Source organism: Astyanax mexicanus, chromosome 11, assembly GCF_023375975.1.
Source record: "Astyanax mexicanus isolate ESR-SI-001 chromosome 11, AstMex3_surface, whole genome shotgun sequence".
NCBI lineage: Eukaryota > Metazoa > Chordata > Actinopteri > Characiformes > Acestrorhamphidae > Astyanax > Astyanax mexicanus.
Window position 1 is genome coordinate 49,720,354 of NC_064418.1, and position 24,265 is coordinate 49,744,618.

At 35.7% G+C, this 24,265-nt stretch overlaps 1 protein-coding gene and 1 long non-coding RNA gene across 2 annotated transcripts in view; both read left to right on the top strand.

Annotated features, from left to right (window-relative positions):
- LOC125804967 (uncharacterized) overlaps window positions 1-24,265 on the top strand; it is a 193,138-nt gene that overhangs the window by 153,144 nt on the left and 15,729 nt on the right. The window lies entirely within an intron of this gene.
- Window positions 5,874-23,257, top strand: LOC103025419 (keratin, type I cytoskeletal 18). Its single transcript, XM_049485079.1, has 8 exons — window positions 5,874-6,228; window positions 8,902-8,984; window positions 10,746-10,902; window positions 11,595-11,759; window positions 12,922-13,047; window positions 16,822-17,375; window positions 18,538-18,572; window positions 19,905-23,257. Exons 1-8 carry the CDS (start codon window positions 5,977-5,979, stop codon window positions 20,387-20,389), a joined length of 1,857 nt encoding a protein of 618 aa, XP_049341036.1. The 5' UTR covers window positions 5,874-5,976; the 3' UTR covers window positions 20,390-23,257.

The following is a 24,265-nucleotide window of genomic DNA, read 5'->3' on the forward strand; positions in this document are numbered from 1 at the left end:
GTACTTTTGCAGAGCTTTTACCCAAATCAGTGCAGCTTGCCCACTTTTAACTTACAGAGAGAGATCACGTGTTATCCTGAGGACACAGACGGCAGTGGTCTGTTTTGCTGCAGTTCATGATCCAGCACTGATAAACAATTATTTAGCCTATAGTGGTAAATTAACTTCAATAACTGCTGGGTAAAGTTTAGAGTTTTTCCAAGGGTTATTTATTAAGTGCAATGGATTTACACTGACATGCAAAATGGTAAAAGGACTGGACCTAGTATCATGCAATATAATTTTTTTTGTTATTAATTAATTTCTCACGTTTTGTAAAAGAAAACTGTTCTTCATAGTGAATTTAATGTGCCCTACTTTCCCTAAAATAAAGGTGTTGCAAAGAATTCTTTGTGCAAAGCCAAAGTTTGACAATGCAGTACGAAGAACCTTTGAATTAATAAAGAACCTTTATAGTAACTTAAAGTCACGCTATTGAAATAGCAGCAGCATGTGCACAAGCATTGTCCTGTTAGAATAGAGCAGCCTTACCTCTTACAAGGTTATTTCTATTACAGAGGTGGGCCAGTGTAGTGTTAGGAGTCTTGCTCAAGGACTCTTATTGGTGTAGCTCAGCATTCAGTCACCCAGACCAGGAATTGAACCCTAGTGATTACATGTAGTGACATCTGATCAAGTCTTTTTGATTGCTTTGATTGGACAAAAAACATACGCAGGACAGGGGACGTCTCAGATCTGACTCTATTGAAGCAGTGCCTGACCAAAGCCAGAAAAATTGTGAAAGATCCCAGTCATCCCAATAATGGACTGTTCTCTCTATTACCATCAGGAAAGTGCTTCAGAACCCTGAAATCTAACTCTGAGAGAATGAGGAGCAGTTTCTTTCCATATGCTGTTCGTGCATTAAATGAGGACAGAGGTTAGGATACTGAATATTTTTACAGGTATAAATACACTGGACCTTTATTAACAGTAATGTGGATATGCACATATATGTACAACATATACTCACACATACACACACAGTTATCTTTGTTATGGACCTTTTAAATTATTACTTAAAGTAAATTTTATCCCCTTTTTTTTTCTTCCTCTCTCTCTGTTGTTAATGTGTTTTGGTTATTGCAGGTTTTTATATTGTGTTTTATATTGTTTTTCTACCTAGATATTTTGCACATTTGAATTTTTGCACTTTAAATTGTGTATTTTAAAAGTTTAAAATTTAGCTTAATAATATTGTGTGAGCAGGCTGTTGTTTCAAGCATTTCACTGCAGGTCATACTGTGTATTACTATGCATGTGACAAATAAATTTGACTTTGACTTTGACTTTGACTATTGGACATTTACACCTTCACACCTGAAAACAACCAGCTTTAGGCTCCACACCTCAGAGATAATCAGGCTCCCAGTGAGCAGAAGCAGACCCTGCTGTGAAGAAACAGGCTGCAGATTGATGCCGGAGGTGAGGGGTCTTTCCAAACACTGTTTCAGGCGCTTGTGTTTGATGTGATCGATGTGTCTATAGCTGTGTGATAGAGTGCGCTCCTGCGCTCGGCCTGCATCCGATGGGAACGGTGAAGATGAGCTCTTACGACTCGCTAACCTTTAGATCTGATTGAGGTTCTTTCCGCTTGCTGTTCCTGTCAAAACAGTGCTGTTCCAGATCAAACAGGTTCAAACAGGTGTTTCCCTAAAAAAACCTTTACTTAGTTCTCAGTACTAGGGGCCTTTTTTAGTGATCAATAGATGAGCCATCAACCATGCACCGTGCATCTTGATTTAGGTCAGTGTGTCAGTGTGTCTTTGCTATCGTAACGACAGGAAAAGTACTCCCTGCGTGGCTCGAAACAAAGCACAAAAGGCATGTACTAATTATCTTAATTCAAAATGAGATTCAGATTCAGAATCAGAGTGTCACTTGCAATTCTCTTTAAGAGTCAGGTGAGCTCTGACTTTGGCAGATTGCTATTTTAACGGTGCAGCTACCTGGACATGTCCACCTTAAATAACAGTGTGGAGCAGAGGAAGAACTGCATTCTCTGGAATGATGAAGCTCCATCCATAAATTTTGAGAAGAACTGAGGAGTTTGGTGATGGTGATCATCCAACAGCTCACTACCTCACTAATCTTACAGAATGTTGCATGCTATCAAATCTTCAATCCTCAAAGCAATGATTATTTGTCTGTTTCTTTGCACATCTCTTCATATCATTTTTCCTCTTATTATAGAGCAATCTTCCTGTGAGTTTCAACTTCCATCAAATAAAATCCATCAGGCAATTCAGTGTTTTATCAGGGTGTATCAGGTGGCGTGATCAGAGTTGGAGTTGAGGATAAAGATATAGCAATAAATGAGCAACAACTCAACTCAAACATATACTCAAATATTCTGTAAACTGGCTTCTGGAAAGAGGAATGGCCTAGTTGAACCTCTAATGCAGGTACTACAGCACATTTCTCACTAGGAGGCAGCAGATCTCTATTATAACATCATAGTGATTGTAATGTGGGTGTGGACAATAGTAGGCAGGGATTAGAAAGTCAGAAGTCATGAGTAAAGAGTAAGGAGATGTAAATAGACAAAAACGGATAGATACTGTAGTAAATAGTATGCAGGAAATAAAGAGTGGCTTGAAAAGAGAAGTGAGTAAACAGAGATGTATAGTAATGTGTTGTATTCAGTACAGGGTACTGATTAAAGAGTAGTAAGTTGAGTAAAGAGTATTACAGAGTACTAATATACTTTCCCCTTCAAAAGTATTGTAACGTTGAGGCCAATCTCTTTATTTCTGTATATGGGTTTGATATTAAAAGAAGAATACGGGGCAAAAGTCAATATTTCAGCTTTTATTTCCAGGAATTTATACTTGGATCTGATACACAGTTCAAAAGATAGCACTTTCTGTCTGACCCCACCTCTTATTTTTATTACAATCAAACTATAGGAACAGATAAACTAAAATAGATTAAAGTTTAAATATTAAGACTTAATATTTAGTTGCAAATCCTTTACTTGCAATAACTTGTTTTTTGTTTTGGGGGATACTCCCTTCAGTCTCCTCTTTAGCAGGTATTCAAATGCATGCTCTTAAATCTGGATATTGACTAGGCCAGTCTGAAACCTTTCATTTCTTTCCCCTGATGATCTCATTTACATACCTGTCAAGTCTCCCGTTTTGGCCGGGAAACTACCGTATTTTACTCCTCTTTCCCGCCGTCCTCCCGTAATCGTATTTTCCCGTAAATTTCCCGTATTATATTAAAATAAAAAAATATATATATTAGTGAGGAGACAGGGCACTGACCGCTCTGTGTCTCTTAACCAATCGTGGAGCCGGTTCAAGGAGAAAGTCCCGCCTTTCAGGAGAAACAGCCAATCAGCTTGCAAAGGAGGGTCAGTGTGGGGAAGCCCCTCGTCGCTGTGAGTTCAGGCAGCTAGTTGGAGCAGCTGATGTTAAAACATATCTGGATACACAGCGATTTTTCTAAAAGAAAGGTAACGGTAGGCTAATCATAGAAACTGTGATGAGATTTTTCTGATAGCTGCTTAAAAATACTCCGAAATAAAACACACAGATTAAACCTTTTAAAATAAAAAAAATTACAGCTTGTGACTCAGTTTAACTAGAAATATGGAGAGGACCGAAAATAACTAATCAGGGGTTGAGTGATCAAAAGAAAGAAGTATTAATTAAAAATGATTATTTTTACTGATGGAATATATCTGGTCCATGTCCTTTTAGTAAAAGCTCGAGATACTATTTTTAGGTCACCAACAGTCATTTTGCAGAATTTGTGCACCCTTTGTTCAATTTTAAATCCATTAAATAAAAAAAAATATATATATCATATAAAAGAGTGCATTTATGCCAAAAAATACATAAAATCTTATTTTTAAAAAAAAAAATATCTAGAAAGGGTTTTTAATTTGGCTGTATTAAAAGAATAACATGTAGGAATGTCCACAACATTTCAGATCCTGATAATCTAATTGTAGTGTGTAAACATGTCTTAAAATGTAAGGGATACTGAACCTTCGTTGGGCTGGTGGGACGGCTTTAAGTGTACAGAGGAAAATATCCCTTATTTTTAAATCTAAAACTTGACAGGTATGCTCATTTATAGTTTTGATCGTGTGTTTTGGGTGAGATCATTGCAATGCTGCCATCAAGTGTGACATCATCAGTAAAGAAGATTAATGAGCTCATCAGAGAAGAAGCCATGCAAGCTCAAGCCATGCCATTACTCACACTGTGTTTCACAGATGAGCTGGGGTGTGTTGTTTAAGATCATGAGTAGATTCTTTCATTCTGCAGACTTTAGTCTTTCCATCACATCGGTGGAGGTTAATATTTGTCTCATCAGTCTATAATCAGTCTTCAGGCTTTTCCAGCCTTCTTCTTCTGCTGAAGCTTCTGTAAATTTCTTCATGAACAAAAATGTGAAAAGTAGATTATGATACCTTTATTTCTGCCCTCTGGAGGTATTTTCTGATGTCACTAATAGTTGTTTTTTTTACTGTTAAGTGCTGTCGTTTTCCTTGATCTACCTGTTTGACATCTGTTACTCAGTACACCAGTGACGACTTTCTTCTTCAAGACCTTTCAAATGGATGTACTTGTTATGTCCAATATTTGTGCTCTAATGGCTCTGATTGATGTTCCATATTCTCTCAACTTCACAATTGCTTATTACTTAGTACACCAGTGATGACTTTCTTCCTCAGGAAATTCCAAATGGTTGTACTGGCAGATATTTGTGGTCTAATGGCTCTGATTGATGTTCCATCTTCTCTCAGCTTCACAATTGCTTGTTTTTTCTCACCCATAGATCACAATAACTCTCTGTTTTTCATGTTTGTTACTCCTCTAACTTTAAATGCAGAGTCCAATGCATGTTCCAACACTTTTTTGCTCATAAGAAAAATGGGTGGGTTGAGACAGATAACTGCTATTGTTTTCCTTGGTCTACCTGTTTGACATCTGTTACTTAGTACACCAGTGACGACTTTCTTCTTCAAGAAATTCCAAATGGCTGTACTGGCCGTGTACTGTCAAATATGTGTGCTCTAACGGCTCTGATTGAAGTTCCATCTTCTCTCAGCTTCACAATTGCTTGTTTTTTTTCACCCGTAGATAACCATAACTCTTTGGTTTTCATATGTTTTACTTTTCTAACTATAAATGCATAGTCCAATGCATGTTTCAGTATTTGCTCATAAGGATATTGGGTGGGTTCAGAAAGATTTGAACTGCTGTTGTTTTCTTTGTTCTACCTGTTCGACATATACCTGTTACTTAATACACCAGTGACGACTTTCTTCTTCAGGACATTCCAAATGGCTGTACTAGCTATATACTGGCCAATATTTGTGCTTTAATGGCTCTGATTGATTTTCCATCTTCTCTCAGCTTCACAATTGCTTGTTTTTTTTCACCCATAGATAACTACAGCTCTGTTTTTATATATATATATATATATATATATATATATATATATATATATATATTTTTTTTTTTTTTTTTTTTACTCATCTAACTAAATAAATGCATAATCCAATGCATGTTTCAGTACGTTTCTCATAAGGATATTGGGTGGGTTCAGAGAGAAGGTGATATCTGTTAATATCTGTAAATAAAAGCTGAAACATTGATCTTTTGCCTCATTTTCTTTTTGCTTTTTTATGTGAAACCCAAATGTTTTCAGTCTACAGTAGAAATAAATGGATTTTTTTGAAGAGAATATTACTTTTAAGAAAGTTATTATAGGGAATAGGGAATAGCCACTATCAGTTTGAATAGAACTCATCACACCCAGACCAAGGGGCTGGTTTGAGGTGTGTCCTATAAAAGGCACTGGACACGCCCCCCTCCTCACTTGCACAGGTAGGCAGGAGGAACCTGCAGCTCCTCTTATCTCCTCCTCGTTCTCTCGCTGACTGTGTATCAGTGTGTGAGTGTGTGTAAGGGCATCATGTCGTTCGGTATGAACTCGTTCTCCAGCCTGAGCGTCTCCGGCTCCCGAGGGTCCAGCTCCTCCATGGACAGCAAGGAGAACCTGAGGGGTCTGAACACACGGCTGGCTGATTACCTGGCGCAGGTGAGAGCTCTGCAGGAGGCCAACAGCAAGCTGGAGGCTCAGATCAGAGAGAGAGTGAGCAGCAGGACCACAGGAGAGAGAGACTGGACCCAGTACGACAAGACCATCACACTGCTGAGGGAACAGGTCAGAAAATCTCGGATTACATCATTATAACTTTATATATATATAGATTTAATATTTATATATTGTGGCTAATGATAATTTAGGAATAGTAGTATTCTACAAGAAGTAAGTAAATAAAATGTCAAGAGTGCAAACACTTTGTTCCATTACTTAAGTAGAAATCTTAGGTTTTGTATACTTTAACTCTCCTGTTATGTCAAAATTTAATAACACCTTTCTTGTTTGGGGTCAGTTTGACCCCAGCAATTTTAAACTACAGAAAATTATTATATAAAAAATACATTTTACAACCAGAATACATGTAATGTGACTATGGAGAAATATGCACTTCACTATAAAATCTCATTCATTCACATAAAATTAAAAATAGAGATCTAATTGGTATTTAAATGTATTTATATTATTTTTAAGCGAAACCTTTTGTAATATAAAACATTTAGAATAAAAAATATTTTATGTTATTAACAAAAGTAACATGTATTATGTTTGGGGGGCAATTTGACCCCAGCAATTTCAGCCTCCAGAAAATGATTATATAATTAAATTATTTAAATTGTTAATGTAACTATGGAGAAATATGCACATCACTATAAAATCATCATTGTTTTACATAAAATTGAAAATAGAGATTTTATTGGTGTTTTAATGGCTTAATATTATTTCTAAGTACAAATTTAAAAAAATATATATATTTACTTTATATAAATATATATAATAAAGTAATTATCTTACATTTTCACACAATTATCTGAACTTTCTACTTCTTACATTTTAAAAATATAAAAACAGCCTCGTTACTCCTATTTATTTAATTTCAGCTGGTTTTAATTCCGGCTTCTCATCGTTTAATAAAACCCCTATCCAGATAAATCTCTCCATCCAGATAGAGTGAATCAATCTGATTGGGATTGGATGTAGAGAAGAATAAACATATATAATTCGGACATATACCATTAAATATGTAAAACACATTCATTTTTAATGGGGCATATATGCACCTGAAACACTATAGAGAACAGCCTAGTGCAAAATTTCAAATTATATTATTATTAACATTAACATTTTAATATTTTGACCTTATAGTCATTATGGCTTTTAGTAAAATGTGTTTTACTAGGGGGGGGGGGGTAATAGTGCACTATAGGACTCTGTGGGCGTGGCCTAAGCTTTTGTTCCTAATGGCTTAATTTTTTCTCCCTTAGATTTTTAGATTTGTTCTGTTTTTGTGTTTTGTAACACATATCTGATGTTATAATCCAACTGGCAAAATGCAAAAATGGAAAAATCAGGAAATAAAGAAAAGATACATTTCTTTCTTTGTTTTACTTTTATACTTTAAGTAGTTTTAAAACCTTAGAAGAAGATAGAACTACACCACACAGGTGATATCTCTGCTGCTGAGACGATCTGACTGTAAAAACAGGGCAGGATATTTTGTTTAACTAATTTTGTGTTCTGGCTGCCACACCTTAAAAACACCTAAGCACTGTACTGGGATCAGTTTCAGCTTCACACACTGCAAAACAGGACATCTTTCCACAGACTGTATTCCAACACACACCAATAATTTACACAAACTTTACACTAATTACCAGCTCCTTTTTTCCTGTTATATATTCTGCTCACTATTGTGTATATACTGTGTAAATCTATTCTGTTTATTATACATACTTTTATTATTTATTTATTCTTTTTATACCACGTCATGTTTATAATTTATTATAGTCTATATATTCATATTCGTAACCTGTACTAATTTATACATAGCTACAAAACATTCAGAAATTTACTGTACATTTGTAATATACATATATATTTTTGTTAAGCTCTTCTGGATGGATGCAAACTGCATTTCGTTGCTCTGTACTTGCGACACGTGCAATGACAATAAAGCTGAATTCTATTTTATTCTATTCAAATTCTATCTTTCCCCAGTTTTTTTTAATGATTATAAGCTTCTGCAAGTTTTTTAATTCTTATTTTAGTGATTATATTAAGTGTTTTTAGTGTTTAAATCAACATATCCTCTTGAGACCTTGCGTCCTCATATGGGGACATGTCATTTCTGCTTCTTTGCACCATAATACTTAATTTTTTAAAACATTAATCACCTAGTGGTCGGGACACGTTACATAAAAACTGACTGAAAACAAGAAGCCGGGAATCCCAGTCGAAGGTTTTTACAGCCAGTCCAGACTTATCTAATGGGCCAGATAAAATTATCTTTCAATTTTATGTTTAAAACTAGTCCATTTACCTACTCCAGAAAACTTAAAATGTAGTTTTGGACTAATTGGGTCCTTCTGATCCCACTTGGCAGGGATCCTTTTTAAATGTTAAAATAAACAAGTTCCTGTACAATGTTTAGATTTTACACTTGTTAGGTCCTTTTAATCTCAAATAGCTAGGAGAAATTAAAAATGCACAGCAAAAATCTGGATCTCAGGAGGATATAATCTTAAATACATATAGATAGTTTTAATAAAATGACATATTTGATGTGTAGAGTAATATTAAGCTTTTTATTAATTTATCAGTTCGTGCAAACATGTCTTATTGAGATAAGGTTATTATATTTAAATTTTATTTTATATTTAGATTATGTAAAAAGTGTCAAACTCAATATAAGTAAAATACAAGGTGAATATTTTAATTTTTATTTCTCCTGCACAGCTAAAAGAGCTGATCCTGGATAACGGCCACCTCATGCTACAGATTGATAACGCCAGACTGGCTGCTGACGACTTTAAAGTCAAGTAAGATGTTTTGTCTTGTTAATAACTCGTTAATAACCTGTTAATAATTAAATAAACATGTGCATAACTAAATGTGTAACAGGCAGACCATATTTTACTAGCAATCAATGCAGAAACTTACTTTTTTTAACCTGAACTATAAATGTTTTATCAATATGATCAATAAAAGACATGAGGAGGGAAATGGACGACAGCAGTGAGTGAGGGTTTCAGTGTTTAAACTAAATGGTATCAGAGTATCAGTATCTGTGTTTCTAAAGAAAGGGCTAAACCCAGCTATAATACAAAATAAAAAGTTGTTGTTTTATTCTATAAACTACAGACAACATTTCTCCCAAATTACAAATAAAAATATTCTCATTTAGAGCATTTATTTACAGAAAATGAGAAATGACTGAAATAACAAAAAAAAAGATGCAGAGCTTTCAGACCTCAAATAATGCAAAGAAAACAAGTTCATATTCATAAAGTTTTAAGAGTTCATAAATAATAAATATTTGGTGGAATAACCCTGGTTGGTTTTTAATCACAGTTTTTTTTTATGCATCTTGGCATCATGTTCTCCTCCACCAGTCTTACACACTGCTTTTGGATAACTTTATGCTGCTTTACTCCTGGTGTAAAAATTCAAGCAGTTCAGTTTGGTGGTTTGATGGTTTGTGATCATCCATCTTCCTCTTGATTATATTCCAGAGGTTTTCAATTTGGTAAAATCAAAGAAACTCATCATTTTTAAGTGGTTTCATTTTTTTCCAGAGTTGTAGATCAATTTGAATGATAGTGTGAGCAGACTAAAATAGACATCAGATTTAGACTACTTTTAAAGCGCCTTTTAGCAGCTGTGTGAATATTTGCCTTAGTTAAATACAGAATACAGAAGTATAACAGGTGTCACATGGCTACTAGCCAATCAGATTTAAATATTTTACAGATTAGAATCTTTGTAATTAGACTGAAGCTTATTCTCATGTTTTTTTTTTCATTGTTGAGATTAATGAATGCGCTATTTTACTGTACATTGCATGAAATAACAAAAAGAGGGAAGGTAATCTCTGCAGAGATCTTAAAACAATGTCTTAGCAATAGCATTTGATCAGATTAATGTTTAGCAGATTATTTTTCTGGCTGTATCAAGCTTAATTCTAATTTAAATTATTTTTCATTCAACTTTTCAATGATTTAGTTTTTGATTTCAAACAGACTTTTGCAAACAGAATTTAAAGAAAAATTAAAAGTTGAATCTCTCGTTTTTTAGAATTGTCCTTTTTTTGTGTCTTTTCACACATATCTGATGTTCAACTTGCAAAATACAAAAATGGAAAAATCAGAAAATAAAGAAAAGATTAATTTTTCCTAAATTTCCGATTGTGATAAGGCAGAGGTGACGAAACAAAAATTGGTAAAATGGATTAAAACTTATTTATTGAAATGTTTTTCCATCCAATTTTCTCATTTTGACCATGTTTATTTGATTTTAGTCATATCTGTAATTTCTGTAATATCCCTTTCCACATTTGGACACAGAGGGAGGACAGTTCAGACAGAGATTAGTCTCAGATGGACTAAAAGCACAGTTTAAGTTGAGGGTTCAGTCAGACTGTGTAATTTAACTCAGGACAGGATTCAATCTGTCTAAACACAGCTGTAATTACACCTACCTGCCATGTTACCTGTCCCACACTCACACAGCTCTGGATATACTTGGATTACTGGGTTAGTAAAGTGTGTGTGTGTGTGTGTGGTACTGATTTGCTTGGTCAGGTATGAGGCAGAGCATGGTGTGCGGCAGGGCGTGGACCAGGACGTTGCAAATCTCCGTAAGATAATAGACGAGACTCACCTGAGCCGCATGCAGCTGGAGAGCGAGATCGAATCTCTGAAAGAGGAGCTGATCCACCTCAACAAAAATCACCAGGAGGTAATGCACAAATAACAGGTTTCTAATAAAGTGGCCACTGAGTGGAAGCACAATGTATTATACATTATATTGACAAAATCGCTATATTGCATGCATGTGAAATTGAGTAACATAAGGTTTAATATGACTTGCCTTTATAGCTATGTCAGTTTCAGCTCTTCTGGGAAGGCTTTCCACAAGGTCTATGAGTGTGTTTATGGGAGTTTTTTGATCATTTATCCAAAAGGTGTTCAATCAGGTTTAGGTCAGGACTCAAGTTCTTCCTCCACACCAAACTCTCAAACACTCATCCATGTCTTTATGGAGCTTGCTATAGTCATGTTGAAACAAGAGGGGTCGTCCCCAAACTGTTTCCGCAAGGGTTGAGAGCATGAAATTGTCCAAAATCTTATGGTCTGCTGAAGCATAAGAGTTACTTTTACTGCAACTGAGGGGCCAAGCCCAACTACTGAAAAACAACCCCACACCATAATCATAATGATCCCCCCTCTACCAAACTTTACACTCAGCACAGTGCAGTCAGACAAGTACAGATCTGCTGGCAACCACTCTATAGTTGAGTGGCATTATGCTTAACACCACTATATCAAGTTCAATTATATAAATGGGTCAATGGCCAGTAAGTGGAAGGGTTCTAATGTTGAAATACATCAAAATGTGCTCTGTAACCTTTCCTGTGTTTCCTCTATAAGGACGTGGCTAATCTGCAAGGACAGATCCGAGGCTCCAGTGTTGATGTTCAGATGGAACCGAAGAAAGGCGACAACCTCGGCGAAATTATCGACAGAATTCGCCAACAATACGAAAAGGCAGCGCATAAGAGCCGCGAGGAAACCGAGGCCTGGTACCAAACCAAGGTCAGAAACACAAATTAGTATTTCCTGTTTGTCTAACTGAATGAATAAATTACGTTTTTGGTAATTTCTCTATTTTTCTACATAAAAATCTGTTTTTTTTTTTCTTTTCTGACAAAAGTTGTAACAAATAGATAGATAGATAGATAGATAGATAGATAGATAGATAGATAGATAGATAGATAGATAGATAGATAGATAGATAGATAGATAGATAGATACTTTATTGATCCCCGAGGGGAAATTCTAGCCTTTTTTTTTATTTTTTTTTTAGAGAGTTAATGAATGAATGAAATTAATGAATTGTAGTTTTTAATCAAGACTGGAGCTAAACTAAATCACCAGGATCAGCATTATTGTTATTATCGATTAAAATACCTTACAGCAGTTTAGCTCCACCCATTCATCCTACAGCCCTTTAGCCCCACCCATTCATGTATTGTGCCTATTGCAGTTTAGCTTAAGTCTCTTATCATACAGCAGTTTAGCTCCACCCATTGATCCTACAGCAGTTTAGATCCACCCATTCACCCTACTGCTATTTAGCTCCACCCATTCATCCTACAGCACTTTAGCTCCACCCATTCCTCTTACAACACTTTAGCTCCACCCATTCATCCTACAGCCTTTTAGCTCCACCCATTCATCCTACAGCACTTTAGCTCCACCCATTCCTCCTACAACACTTTAGCTCCACCCATTCATCCTACAGCCCTTTAGCCCCACCCTTTCATGTATTGTGCCTACTGCAGTTTAGCTTTAGTCTCTTATCCTACAGCAGTTTAGCTCCATCCATTCATCCTACAGCAGTTTATACTGGGTCAGTTTACACCAGTTTCTGATATCACCGTCAGTGTGTAGTTATTCCCTCCAGGCTACCTTGGTCTAGTTTTGTGTGCATTACAGAAACACTATTATGTTTCCTTCACTGAATCAAAATTCAGGTCTGAAAGGGTTAAAAAAATAAAAATGAGATTATATAGAATTATAACTAGAATATTTAAGCACTTTTGAGTATATAAAAAAATATAAAGAGACAGCAGTGACGAATGACTCAGAATATGACTATTTCAGTCATAGCAACTGTTCTAGTCTGTGTTTTTCTTTTTTGTACCTGTTTTATATACATTTTTTTATATAAAATGTTTTTAATTTCTGGTCCCAGTTTGACACCGTAGCGTCGGAGGTGAGTAAAAGCACAGAGACGCTGCAGCAGGGGAAGAGTGAGCTGAATGATCTGCGCAGACAGAAGCAGGTGCTGGAGATCGACCTGCAGTCTCTACGGACCATGGTAAAACACACACACTGAACCCAGAGCTTCACACACACACACACACACACACACACACTCTACACTGCTATTACACACTGATCACACACAGATAATGCTACATTACCACAGACATGTTTACCTGACTGAACACACTCAGCCCCTCCCACCTTCAGTTACACACCTGTAGTTCAGTTCAGCTCAGACCGATCAGTGTGATCAGTTTAAAATTGATCCATGTTTTATTGATTCATTAATTTGCATAATTTTACATTTCTATGTGTCATTTCATAGCATGTGGACAAATAGAAATGATACAGTGTTTTGTGGAATTAAATCATTTTATAAATAAAAATGTATTAAAAATAAAAATAAAATCAGATTAGATTCAGAAGTCTAGTCTCACCTCTTTAGCTCCACCCATTTAGCCTACTGTAGTTTAGCTATAGCTATACATCCTACAAAAGTTTAGCTCCACCCATTCATGCTACTGTAGTTTAGCTCCACCCATACATTCTACAAACGTTTAGCCACACCCATCTTGCCTACAGATGCTCAGCTCCACCTATTACATCTGCAGGAATTTAGCTCCAACCATTCATCCTACAAAAGTTTAGCCCCACCCCTTTATTATACTGTAGTTTAACTCCACCCATACATTCTATAAAAGTTTAGCCACACCCATTCATTCTTATTTCATTCTACTGTAGTTTAGAACCACCCATACATTCTACAAAAGTTTAGCCACACCCATCTAGCCTACAGATGTTCAGCTCCACCCATTTATCCTACTGTAGTTTAGCTCCACCCATACATCCCGCAAAAGTTGAGCCCTGCTCATTCATTCTACTGTAGTTTAACTCCACCCATTCATCACGATAAAGCCTAAAAAATAGAATTATACCTTAAACTTCCATCTTTAAAACTAAAGTAAAACTAAATAGAATTCACAAGATACAGAATGAGTCATTTGGAAATCAGGTCTTGTACTGAAATCTCCGTTGTTTTATATGAGCTCTGTAATTTAATAGATGATAGAAAGCTTTGGTATCTTATTGACATCCTGTCAGTTTTCACTGATGGTAATTTGATGATCTCAGTGTGTTTTATTTGACCAGAGGAAGCCTTGAGATCACATTACTGTGTTGAGTTTAAACCAGCAGGACCTGTGGAACAGGTTCAGGAGCAGTGAGCTTTACAGACCACCAACACAGAGGAAACTTTCCACTATATTTCCAACATGTTGGGCAACTGCTTCCACAGCTTCAGATAAAAGCAGGTCTTAGTCTTGTTTTAGGTAAAATTGGATATTTCCAAAGTTTATTTAACCTTAGGTAAACTTATACAGCTCTGGAAAAAAATGAAGAGAGCACTTCAGTTTCTGAATCAGTTTCTCTGATTTTGCTATTTATAGGTTTATGTTTGAGTAAAATGAACTTTGTTGTTTTGTTCTATAAACTACAGACAACATTTCTCCCAAATTCCAAATAACAATATTCTCATTTAGAGCATTTATTTACAGAAAATGAGAAATGGCTGAAATAACAAAAAAGATGCAGAGCTTTCAGACCTCAAATAATGCAAATAAAACAAGTTCATATTCATAAAGTTTTAAGAGTTCAGAAATAATCAATATTTGGTGGAATAATAACCCTGGTGGTTTTTAATCACAGTTTTTTTTTTCATGCATCTTGGCATCATGTTCTCCTCCACCAGTCTTACACACTGCTTTTGGATAACTTTATGCTGCTTTACTCCTGGTGCGAAAATTCAAGCAGTTCAGTTTGGTGGTTTGATGGTTTGTGATCATCCATCTTCCTCTTGATTACATTCCAGAGGTTTTTAATTTGGTAAAATCAAAGAAACCCATCATTTTTAAGTGCTCTTTTTTTCAAGAGCTGTATATTATGATTAACTGCCTGGGCTCTATGTTGTAGGCTATAAGAGCAAGCATTTTTTTAGCGTTTTCTTTCCATTTTTCAAAAGTATTTCAAATATGTATTTTACTTAAATGAAATTAAACAGAAAAACTAAAGTAAAGTAAATAATTACTGTACTTTTTAAAGTTACAAATGTAAATTCAACGTATCCAGGTTTACAGTGTATTAATACAAGTATGCAGCCCAATACTCGGTGTAATCCAGACTCGGGAATGCAGTCATTTTTAAGTCAGCATGGCTGTATGAATAGATCCAGGAGGGGATTTCTCCTGGAACAGAACCTCTTTACTCAGGTTACAGAGAGTATGTGGGTGTGGGTACTGGAGTCTTAAGGGTTAACCTTCAAGTGGGAAGAAGGTGAAAACTCATCCACACTCAGCCCCCATTTACTTCATTTACTCTGTTTACTCCAGCTCAGTTTTCACTTCATCCTTACTGAAAAACTGAGATCTGAGCGGAAAATGACTCTAAACTCTGGATCTCAGCAGTAAACTGGTTTTGTTGGTTAAAAAGACACTTTATGAAAATGTTAAATTCCACCAGTACTTCACATGAAAGTCCTACATAAAACTAGCCATATTGTTGTAATACCAATCCAGTACCAGTCCAGTACCTTCCTCAAGAATGCCTGTTTAGTATGTGCAGCATGTGGGTTAACATGGTCTTGTTAATAAAAAAAAAGTCCAAGACAATGTTTCTCAGTTCTGCCTTTACTGAACTATTGTTGAACTTACGTATTTGTACTTTTACAGACATATTTTCTAACTGGAGTATTTAAACTTTTACAAAAGTATTTTCTAACTAAAGTATTTACAATTTTACTGATGTATGTGGAAATATTTTAACTTGATTATTTGTACTGAAATATTTTTTTTTAACTAGAGTATTTGTACTTTTACTAAAGTATTTTCTAACTACAGTATTTGTAAGTTTACTGAGGTATTTGCAAGTATTTTCTAACAGGAGTATTTGTAATGATAATTAAGTATTTGGAAGTGTTTTCTAACTTAAATATTTGTACCTTTACTGAAGTATTCGCTAGTATTTTCATACTGGAATAATTGACTTTTACTATAGTATTTTCTAAGTGGCGTATTTTACTTTTTTGGAAGTTTATTCAAGTATTTCTAACTAAAATATTTGTACTTTAGTACAATTTAAATATGTGGAGAATTTTTTGCAAGTATTTTCTAACTGAGGTATTTCTACTTTTACTATATTATTTATATTATTTATATTATTTATATTATTATTTATATTTATATTATTTATATTAACTGGAGTATACATACTTGTATTGAAATATATTCAAGCATTTTCCAACTGGTGTATTTGTACTTTTACTAGAATATATTCTGAGTGTAATATTTGTACTTTTATGAAAATATGTTCAATTATTTTCTAACTTTAGTATTTGTACTTTTACTGAAGTATTTGCAAGTACTTTCTAACTGAGGTATTTCTATTTTTACTTTATTATTTTCTAAGCTGAGTATTTATATTTTATGGAAGTGTATCAGGTATTTTTTAAGTGGAGTATTTGTACTTTTACTTAAATATTTTTTAAGTATATCTAACCTAAGTTTTTGTACTTTTACGAAAGTATTTTCTAACTAAAATATGTGTGCTTTTATTAAACTGTTGTCTAATTGGAGTATTTTAACTTGTACTTAAGTATTTTTATATAAAAAATAGATTTTAGTAGAATTTTCTCAGGAGTTCAGATGTTTTTGCACAGAACTGAACAGTAAATCGTCTCTAGTTTAAGCTCTGATTAGTTTTAACACATTTTCTGCATAAATGCACGAGGCGTGTCTGTGTTCAATCAAACACCAGCGTTCCTGTCGCCCCACAGAATCACTCACTGGAAGACAACCTGAGGGACACGGCGGCTCGTTACGCTCAGGAGATGAACCACCACAATGGCACGGTGCAGCAGCTGGAGGCGGAGCTTGGGGAGATCCACGGCCAGGTGGCGCGGCAGGGGGCGGAGTATCAGGCCCTGCTCAACATCAAAACCAAACTGGAGGAGGAGATCGGGGCCTACCATCGCCTCCTGGAGGGAACCGGGGTGCAGGACGACGGATTTAGAGACACCGGAGATCGTAGAGGTGGAGACGTGAGGGGCACTGGCACACGCGAAGACACTAGTGTCAGGGGCAGTGGCACACGTGACAAAATCACTATCAAAATACAAGACCCTGGTGCATGGGATGATTCCAATCAATCCAACATCAAAGGCCCTGGTAAACGTGATGACACCAGTGTCAATGGCCCCGGGACACGTGATGGTGAAAAGATCCAGGGTCCTGTCACGCACGATGATGATGGTGATCTCAAGGACAGTGACCTTGGACCTGAAGACACCAACGACAAAATCGGGAACACCGGCGTACCTGAGGATGACCTGTGAGTGATGAGTCAGTTTACCATGGAACACTACTAACTAATTAAGCATAAAATGCAGATCTGACCAATCACAGACTGTTATCTGTAGCTCTTTAATAAATATATTTATTTAAGTATTTTTCAACTGGAGTAATTGTACTTGACTATAGTACTTAATTCGGTACCACTTTAAAATAAGACTACCTTTATAAAGGGTTTATAAATGGTTTACAATTAGTTTATTAATGGTTACTAATTAGGTTGTAAATGCCTTAAAATCATTGTTAATCAGTTATAACACATACGTAGAAAGGGCAACAATATATCACTTATTGGCAAACAACAGGTCATTGTTGCCCTTTCTATGTATGTGTTATAACTGTTTATTAATGATTTTTAAGGCATTTACAACCTAAATGCATTAATAAACTAATTGAAAACCATTTATAAACCCTTATTATTTTAAAGTGGTACCCTTAATTGTACTATTAAATATAGTATTTTCTAAGTGGATTTCAGGCTTTTGTTTTTTAAGTTTACTCAAGTATTTCTAACTGAAATATTTGTACTTTATTAAAAGTTAAAACATATTTTTCTGACGTAAATATGTGGAGTATTGTTTGGAGTTATTTTTTAACTTTCTAGCAATAAGGGTGTTTCTAAACCAATTGTTACCAATTTAACCAATTTTCAGCTCTAATGAGGTCAAGTAATGAGGTACAAATACTTTGTTACCTTACTTAAGTAGAAATTACTTAAGTAATTATTTGTCAGATGACTTTCTACTTCTACTCCTTACATTTTAAAAGTAGCCTCATTACTCCTATTTCATTTCAGCTCATTTTTAGTGCAATATAGGAGTTTTTAGTGCAATTAAGAACTTTTGTTTTTAATTACTTTATTTTTCCTCTTACATTACCTTTACTTTTATACTTTAAGTAGTTTTGTATCCAGTACTTTTACACTAACAGTAAAAAGAACTGTTGAACTGATACTTCAACTTCTACAAAAGTATTTTATTAAACACTAGTATCTATACTTCTACCTACAGAGTAATTTTTTTTTTACATTTTTAAAAAAGTGAAAAAATGCATGTATTTATTTATTGCATTATTAGATTTGCACATTAAATGTACATTTTTTGGTGATAAATTAACCCCTGAAATCTTTTCTCTCTCTACAGTGTGGAGTTCTCTCTGGAGCAGGCTCTGAACGCTGGTAAGTTCTCTTGTCATGTCATATGCTCATCACTTTCTCGAATCCTCGCCCGTCACTTTGGCAGATGTGTGTGTTTATCTTGTCCTCCTGCCAGACATTCCTCTTCATTTTCGCAGCTCATTAAACTTCTGAGGTTTTAACACCCAATTAAAACACGAAAACCATTTTCTCATGAACAAACTTGGCTGTTAAACCATTACAGCAGGAGCAGAAGCAGATTATACGGGGCGTAATTAAATACAAGAGATCAGGGAGATAAAAGTGGTGCAACAGGTACATTAACACTGACTTTAATTATTAAAAAAATACACTATACTGCCTATAGAAGTATCTGCTGGTCTCCAGTCCCATCTTACTTTGTCTGTTCCATAAGGCAGCACTCATTAAAATAGCTTTTAATAATATATAACTACCCAGGTTAATCATTTATCCAATAACCATAACGTGGTGTTTATTAAAATAACATAAAATGGCTAAAATTATATTTTCAGCTGATATGTTAATGCTTACTGATGGAAAAAAAAACAAAGTAGGATACGTTTTATTTGTTGTAACTACTTATTAATGGTTTATAAAGTATTTACAACCTAATAATTAACAATTAATAAACTCCCTCATAGACCATTTATAAACCATTTCCAAAGGAGCCTTAAAAAATTGTGAAAGAAACACAAATTTTATATCAAATTTAGCTAGCGAATTAGCTAATTGCAAAAATTGTAAAAACTGTTGTTTAAATCAAATGAATATAGTAATTAAATTAGGTTCTACTTCATAAGAAGTGTTATTTAAATAACAAATAATTACCATTTACCATTTTTGTGCTATTGAATGTTATCCACACCCACTAATAAAAAAAATTGTTTCTAAATCAGTTTCTCTGATTTTTCTATTTATAGGTTTATTTTTAAGTAAAATGAACATTGTTGTTTTATTCTATAAACTACAGACAACATTTCTCCCAAATTCCAAATAAAAATATTCTCATTTAGAGCATTTATTTACAGAAAATGAGAAATGACTGAAATAACAAAAAAGATGCAGAGCTTTCAGACCTCAAATAATGCAAAGAAAACAAGTTCATATTCATAAAGTTTTAAGAGTTCAGAAATAATCAATATTTGGTGGAATAACCCTGGTTGGTTTTTAATCACAGTTTTTTTTCATGCATCTTGGCATCATGTTCTCCTCCACCAGTCTTACACACTGCTTTTGACGGCTTATGATCATCCATCTTCCTCCTGATTATATTCCAGAGCTGTATAAATATTAAAAAAGTACCACCCAGAAATTATGGTATGTAGTTACCTAACTAGTATCTTGTCTCTGCAGCGCCCCCTGTCCCTCCTGCACCTCCCCTCCCAACTCCATCCCAAACACTGGAGAGCAGTGAGGAGGTGAGGGAGGCGGTGGTGGTGGAGGAGTCTCACAGCGAGCCGAAGCTAAACACTGCTAACGGAGGAGCAGAGGAGGAGGAGAAGAAAGAGGAGGAGGAGGAGAAGCGAGGGAGAGATGGAGGAGAGGAAGAAGCTGCAGTCCTGGAGGAGAACAAGGAATCTCTTGTAAAGAGTGCAGCAGTGGAGGAGGTGCTGGAGGAAGAGGAGCGAGGAAGAGATGTAATAATAGAGGAGGAAGCTGCAGTCCAGGAGGAGGAGAAGATATTGAGCAAGAATGAAGAAGAAGAGGTGGAGGAGATAAAGGAGGAGAAACAAGCAGAGGAAGAACCTGAAGCAGAAGTGGAGGTGAAGCAGGAAGAAGTGGAAGCAGAAGTGGTGGAGGTGAAGCCGTCACAGAACGAGGAACAGCAGATGGAGTGAACTTCCACTGACCAATCCAAACTACTGCCTTTCAAACCAGTTCTTCAATAACTAACCCTATTAAATTCAACTCTGTTACCATTTGTCTCACAATTAAAGCAGGGGTGTCCAAACTACGGCCTGCGGGCCACTTGCGGCTCGTTTCCTTTTTTGGAGCGGCCCACGAGGTATTTTAGAAATAGACATACCTGTCAAGTCTCCCGTTTTGGCCGGGAAACTACCGTATTTTACTCCTCTTTCCCGCCGTCCTCCCGTATTAGTATTTTCCCGTAAATTTCCCGTATTTTATTAAAATAAAAAAATATATATTATTGAGGAGACAGGGCACTGACCGCGCTGTGTCTCTTAACCAATCGTGGAGCCGGTTCAAGGAGAAAGTCCCGCCTTTCAGGAGAAACAGCCAATCAGCTTGCAAGGAGGGTCAGTGTGGGGAAGCCCCGCCCTCCTCGCTGTGAGTTCAGGCAGCTAGTCGGGGCTGCTGATGTTAAAACATACATGCAGCGATTTTTCTAAAAGAAAGGTAACGGTAGTCTAATCATGGAAACTGTGATGAGATTTTTCTGATAGCTGCTTAAAAATACTCCGAAATAAAACACACAGATTAAACCTTTTAAAATAAAAAACATTACAGCTTGTGACTCAGTTTAACTAGAAATGTGGAGAGGACCGACATTAACTGAACTGATCAGGGGTGGAGTGATCAAAAGGAAGAAGTATTAATTAAAAATTATTGTGTAGGCCACTTAGGACTAATTTTTACTGATGGAATATATCTGGTCCATGTCCTTTTAGTAAAAGCTCATAATACCATTTTTAGGTCACCAACAGTCATTTTGCAGAATTTGTGCACTCTTTGTTCAATTTTAAATCCATTAAATAAAAAAAATATATATCATATAAAAGAGTGCATTTATTACAAAAAAGACATGAAATCTTAAATAAAAAAAAAGATATAGAAAAGGGTATTTAATTTGGCTGTATTAAAAGAATGACATATGTAGGAATGTCCACAACATGTTCAGATTCTGATCATCTAATTGTAGTGTGTAAGTGGTTCACATGTGGTTATTTTAGATTTTTTGTAAACCTGTTTTAAAATGTAAGAGATACTGAACCTTCGTTGGGCTGGTGGGACGGCTTTAAGCGGACAGAGGAAAATATCCCTTATTTTTAAATCTAAAACTTGACAGGTATGGAAATAGAATGAAAGTTGGCCCGCTGTTAAGCAGGTTTTTATAATGTGAGATTCAAAGTTTGAACGCTAGGTGTCAGAAACGGGCCAAAGAGTCTAAAAGCGGAGAGAGTGCGCATTTCTAGCGCAGAGAAACGAGCCAAAGAGTCTAAAAGCGGAGAGGGTGCGCATTTCTAGCTCAGAAAAACGGGCCAAAGAGTCTAAAAGTTGCCGTAATTAAGGAGTTTAATATTAAGAGATATCATGAAATTAAACATCAATTTGAAAAATCTTAGTTTACACAACACTGTCAAAGATAAAGTTAGTAAGTCAAGTAAAATGGTGTGTAAATGAAAGTAATCAGGAAAATGTATTATTTAAAGTGGTATATTTCATTATTTGTTTTATTACAGAGTCTGTGGCCCGTGACTTCAAATGTATTTCTCCTTCTGGCCCCCAACAAAAAAAGTTTGGACACCCCTGAATTAAAGGAACAAATAATAGATGGCCTACGCAAAGATAGAGTCTGGTAAAGTTACCATATTTTACGCACTGTAATGCGCACCAGATTATTATAAGGCGCATTATGTGACACTAGTAAGAAACAGGGGTGTCGCCATGTTTCCCTACTACTTTAGTAGCTGGGTGGCGAGACCTGTAAAGCTAAGTTAAATAAAAAAACTGTAATTCATATAAAAAACGAGTGCTGGATATTAATCTACACAGATTTTTCTCCTAAAAATTTTGGGAGAGTAAAGCACTTCCGTTTATTTACAGTAAGCTTAGATTTCCAGATTTCTCACCTCTGAATGGTGAAAGAGCTAGCGCTTAGCATGGTTAACATCTAATGCTAATGCTGCTAAAGTCTCAGTGCTGAAAAACTGAAGAATTTATATATAAGGCGCTCTGACCATTTTTGGGAAAATGAAAGGATTTTAAGTGCACCTTATAATGCGAAAAATACGGTAGTAACACTGATGGACGCTATGCTGGTTAAAAAGCTCAATCACCTTCCTTATTAGCGTTATTAGTCCTTATTCGGTCACGCCCACTTTTAAGAGTTAGACCTCACAATCACGCCCATCCTGTCCACTTCACCAGATCTTCAGAACTGATCTGCTTCTCTGGGTTAGGATGTTCTAGTGTTGGTTTCTACTTCACAGAATGGTAAGAGCAGACATTTGGATGGATGTTTTAGGGTGTTTTAACATCAACACTATTTGAGCCGATAAAAACGAACTTTGGTTGGTTTGTATTTTTATACTAGCCAGATAATGCTAATTACCACAGCTATGAACAAATGCCGTCTCTGTTGCTCCTTGCTGTTTACACCTGCAGTCTGTGCTGCGTTCACTGCTTTCAACCAGTATGATCATAATGATGCTAGTCATCCAATCCATAAAACTTAACTGAAAACAGCTGGACTTCCAACAGAGAGCATGTTTCTGCCTGGATGACCAGAGTTTCAACCACCTAGACCTGCAAAAACCAGCACAGCCCATCCAAAACCATTTACCTGAATTTTACTCTTTATACCAAAGAAGACACACTAATAGATATGAAGCTAAATACGTATAACTATGGCATTAACTATTCATTTTTGTTACCTAATACAAAGTCAACATTGGAAATACACACTTTCTCCCCCTCTGTTCCTCTTGTCTACACTGTGCAACAATAAAACAAGTGCCAAAGGATCTCTGAGTTTGTGCTGTATTGTCCTACTTTTATTTATTTACCTTGTGGAATTCCCAGAGGTTGGGACGCTCCATTGACGTTTTATGTGATGTATGATGTTCATTAAGTCTTTTTGATAGAAATTGTGGATACAGCTTCTGGTGAATGCATTCAGATACAAGGCGCACCGGATAATAAGAGCCTAAGTAAACAAAACAGTAATTCTTTATATATTAAAAAAAATAAAAAATCAGACGAAGTAAACAAGACAATCGAGCGCTGGATGTTAATCTACACAGATTTCTCTCCTGAAAACTGTTTGATTGGGTGAGAAAAAGCTCTTCCGTTTATTTACAGTAAGCTTAGATTTGCAATATTTTTCAACAGCTCAGTTAGCAGCAGCGCTAGCTGCGGTTAGCAGCGAATAGTGCTAGTAAACACCACCAGACAGCGCTACACTGAGGAACCCTGAGTGTCAGGGTTGAAATTAGTTAGCTTGTTTTAACATGGTAAACAAGCAGACTACAGTCTGATATACTCACCTCAGAACAGCGAAAGAGCTAGCGCTGCAGTTAGCGGCTAACGCTAATACTGCTCCAGCCTTAGAGCTGGAGAAACTTCACTAAAACTTCTGTATAACTCTGTAATTCGGCTTTACTGCTTTACTGCTCCTTAATACCTGACTGATATAATTCATAGTATGATTTTTTTGGGGGGAAAAATAAAGGATTTAAAGCTCCTTATAGTGCAAATAATAAGGGGAAATCTGGTGTGAACTTTTGTCGAATAGCCCACCTAAGTTCACCCCCAAAATTCCCAAATACAGCACTTTAAGCTGATTTTCCCAACAGCCCACAATACTAAAGATATGCACATAGAGTTACTCAGGCCAAGAAATCACTATTTTTACACCATTAACAAACTTAAAAGTAGCTCCACACTTCATTGATAGAATTTTGAGGGCACTAATATTTAAAAAGAGGAACTTCCAATGCTCTAATCCATCAATTAATCAATTAATCAATCAA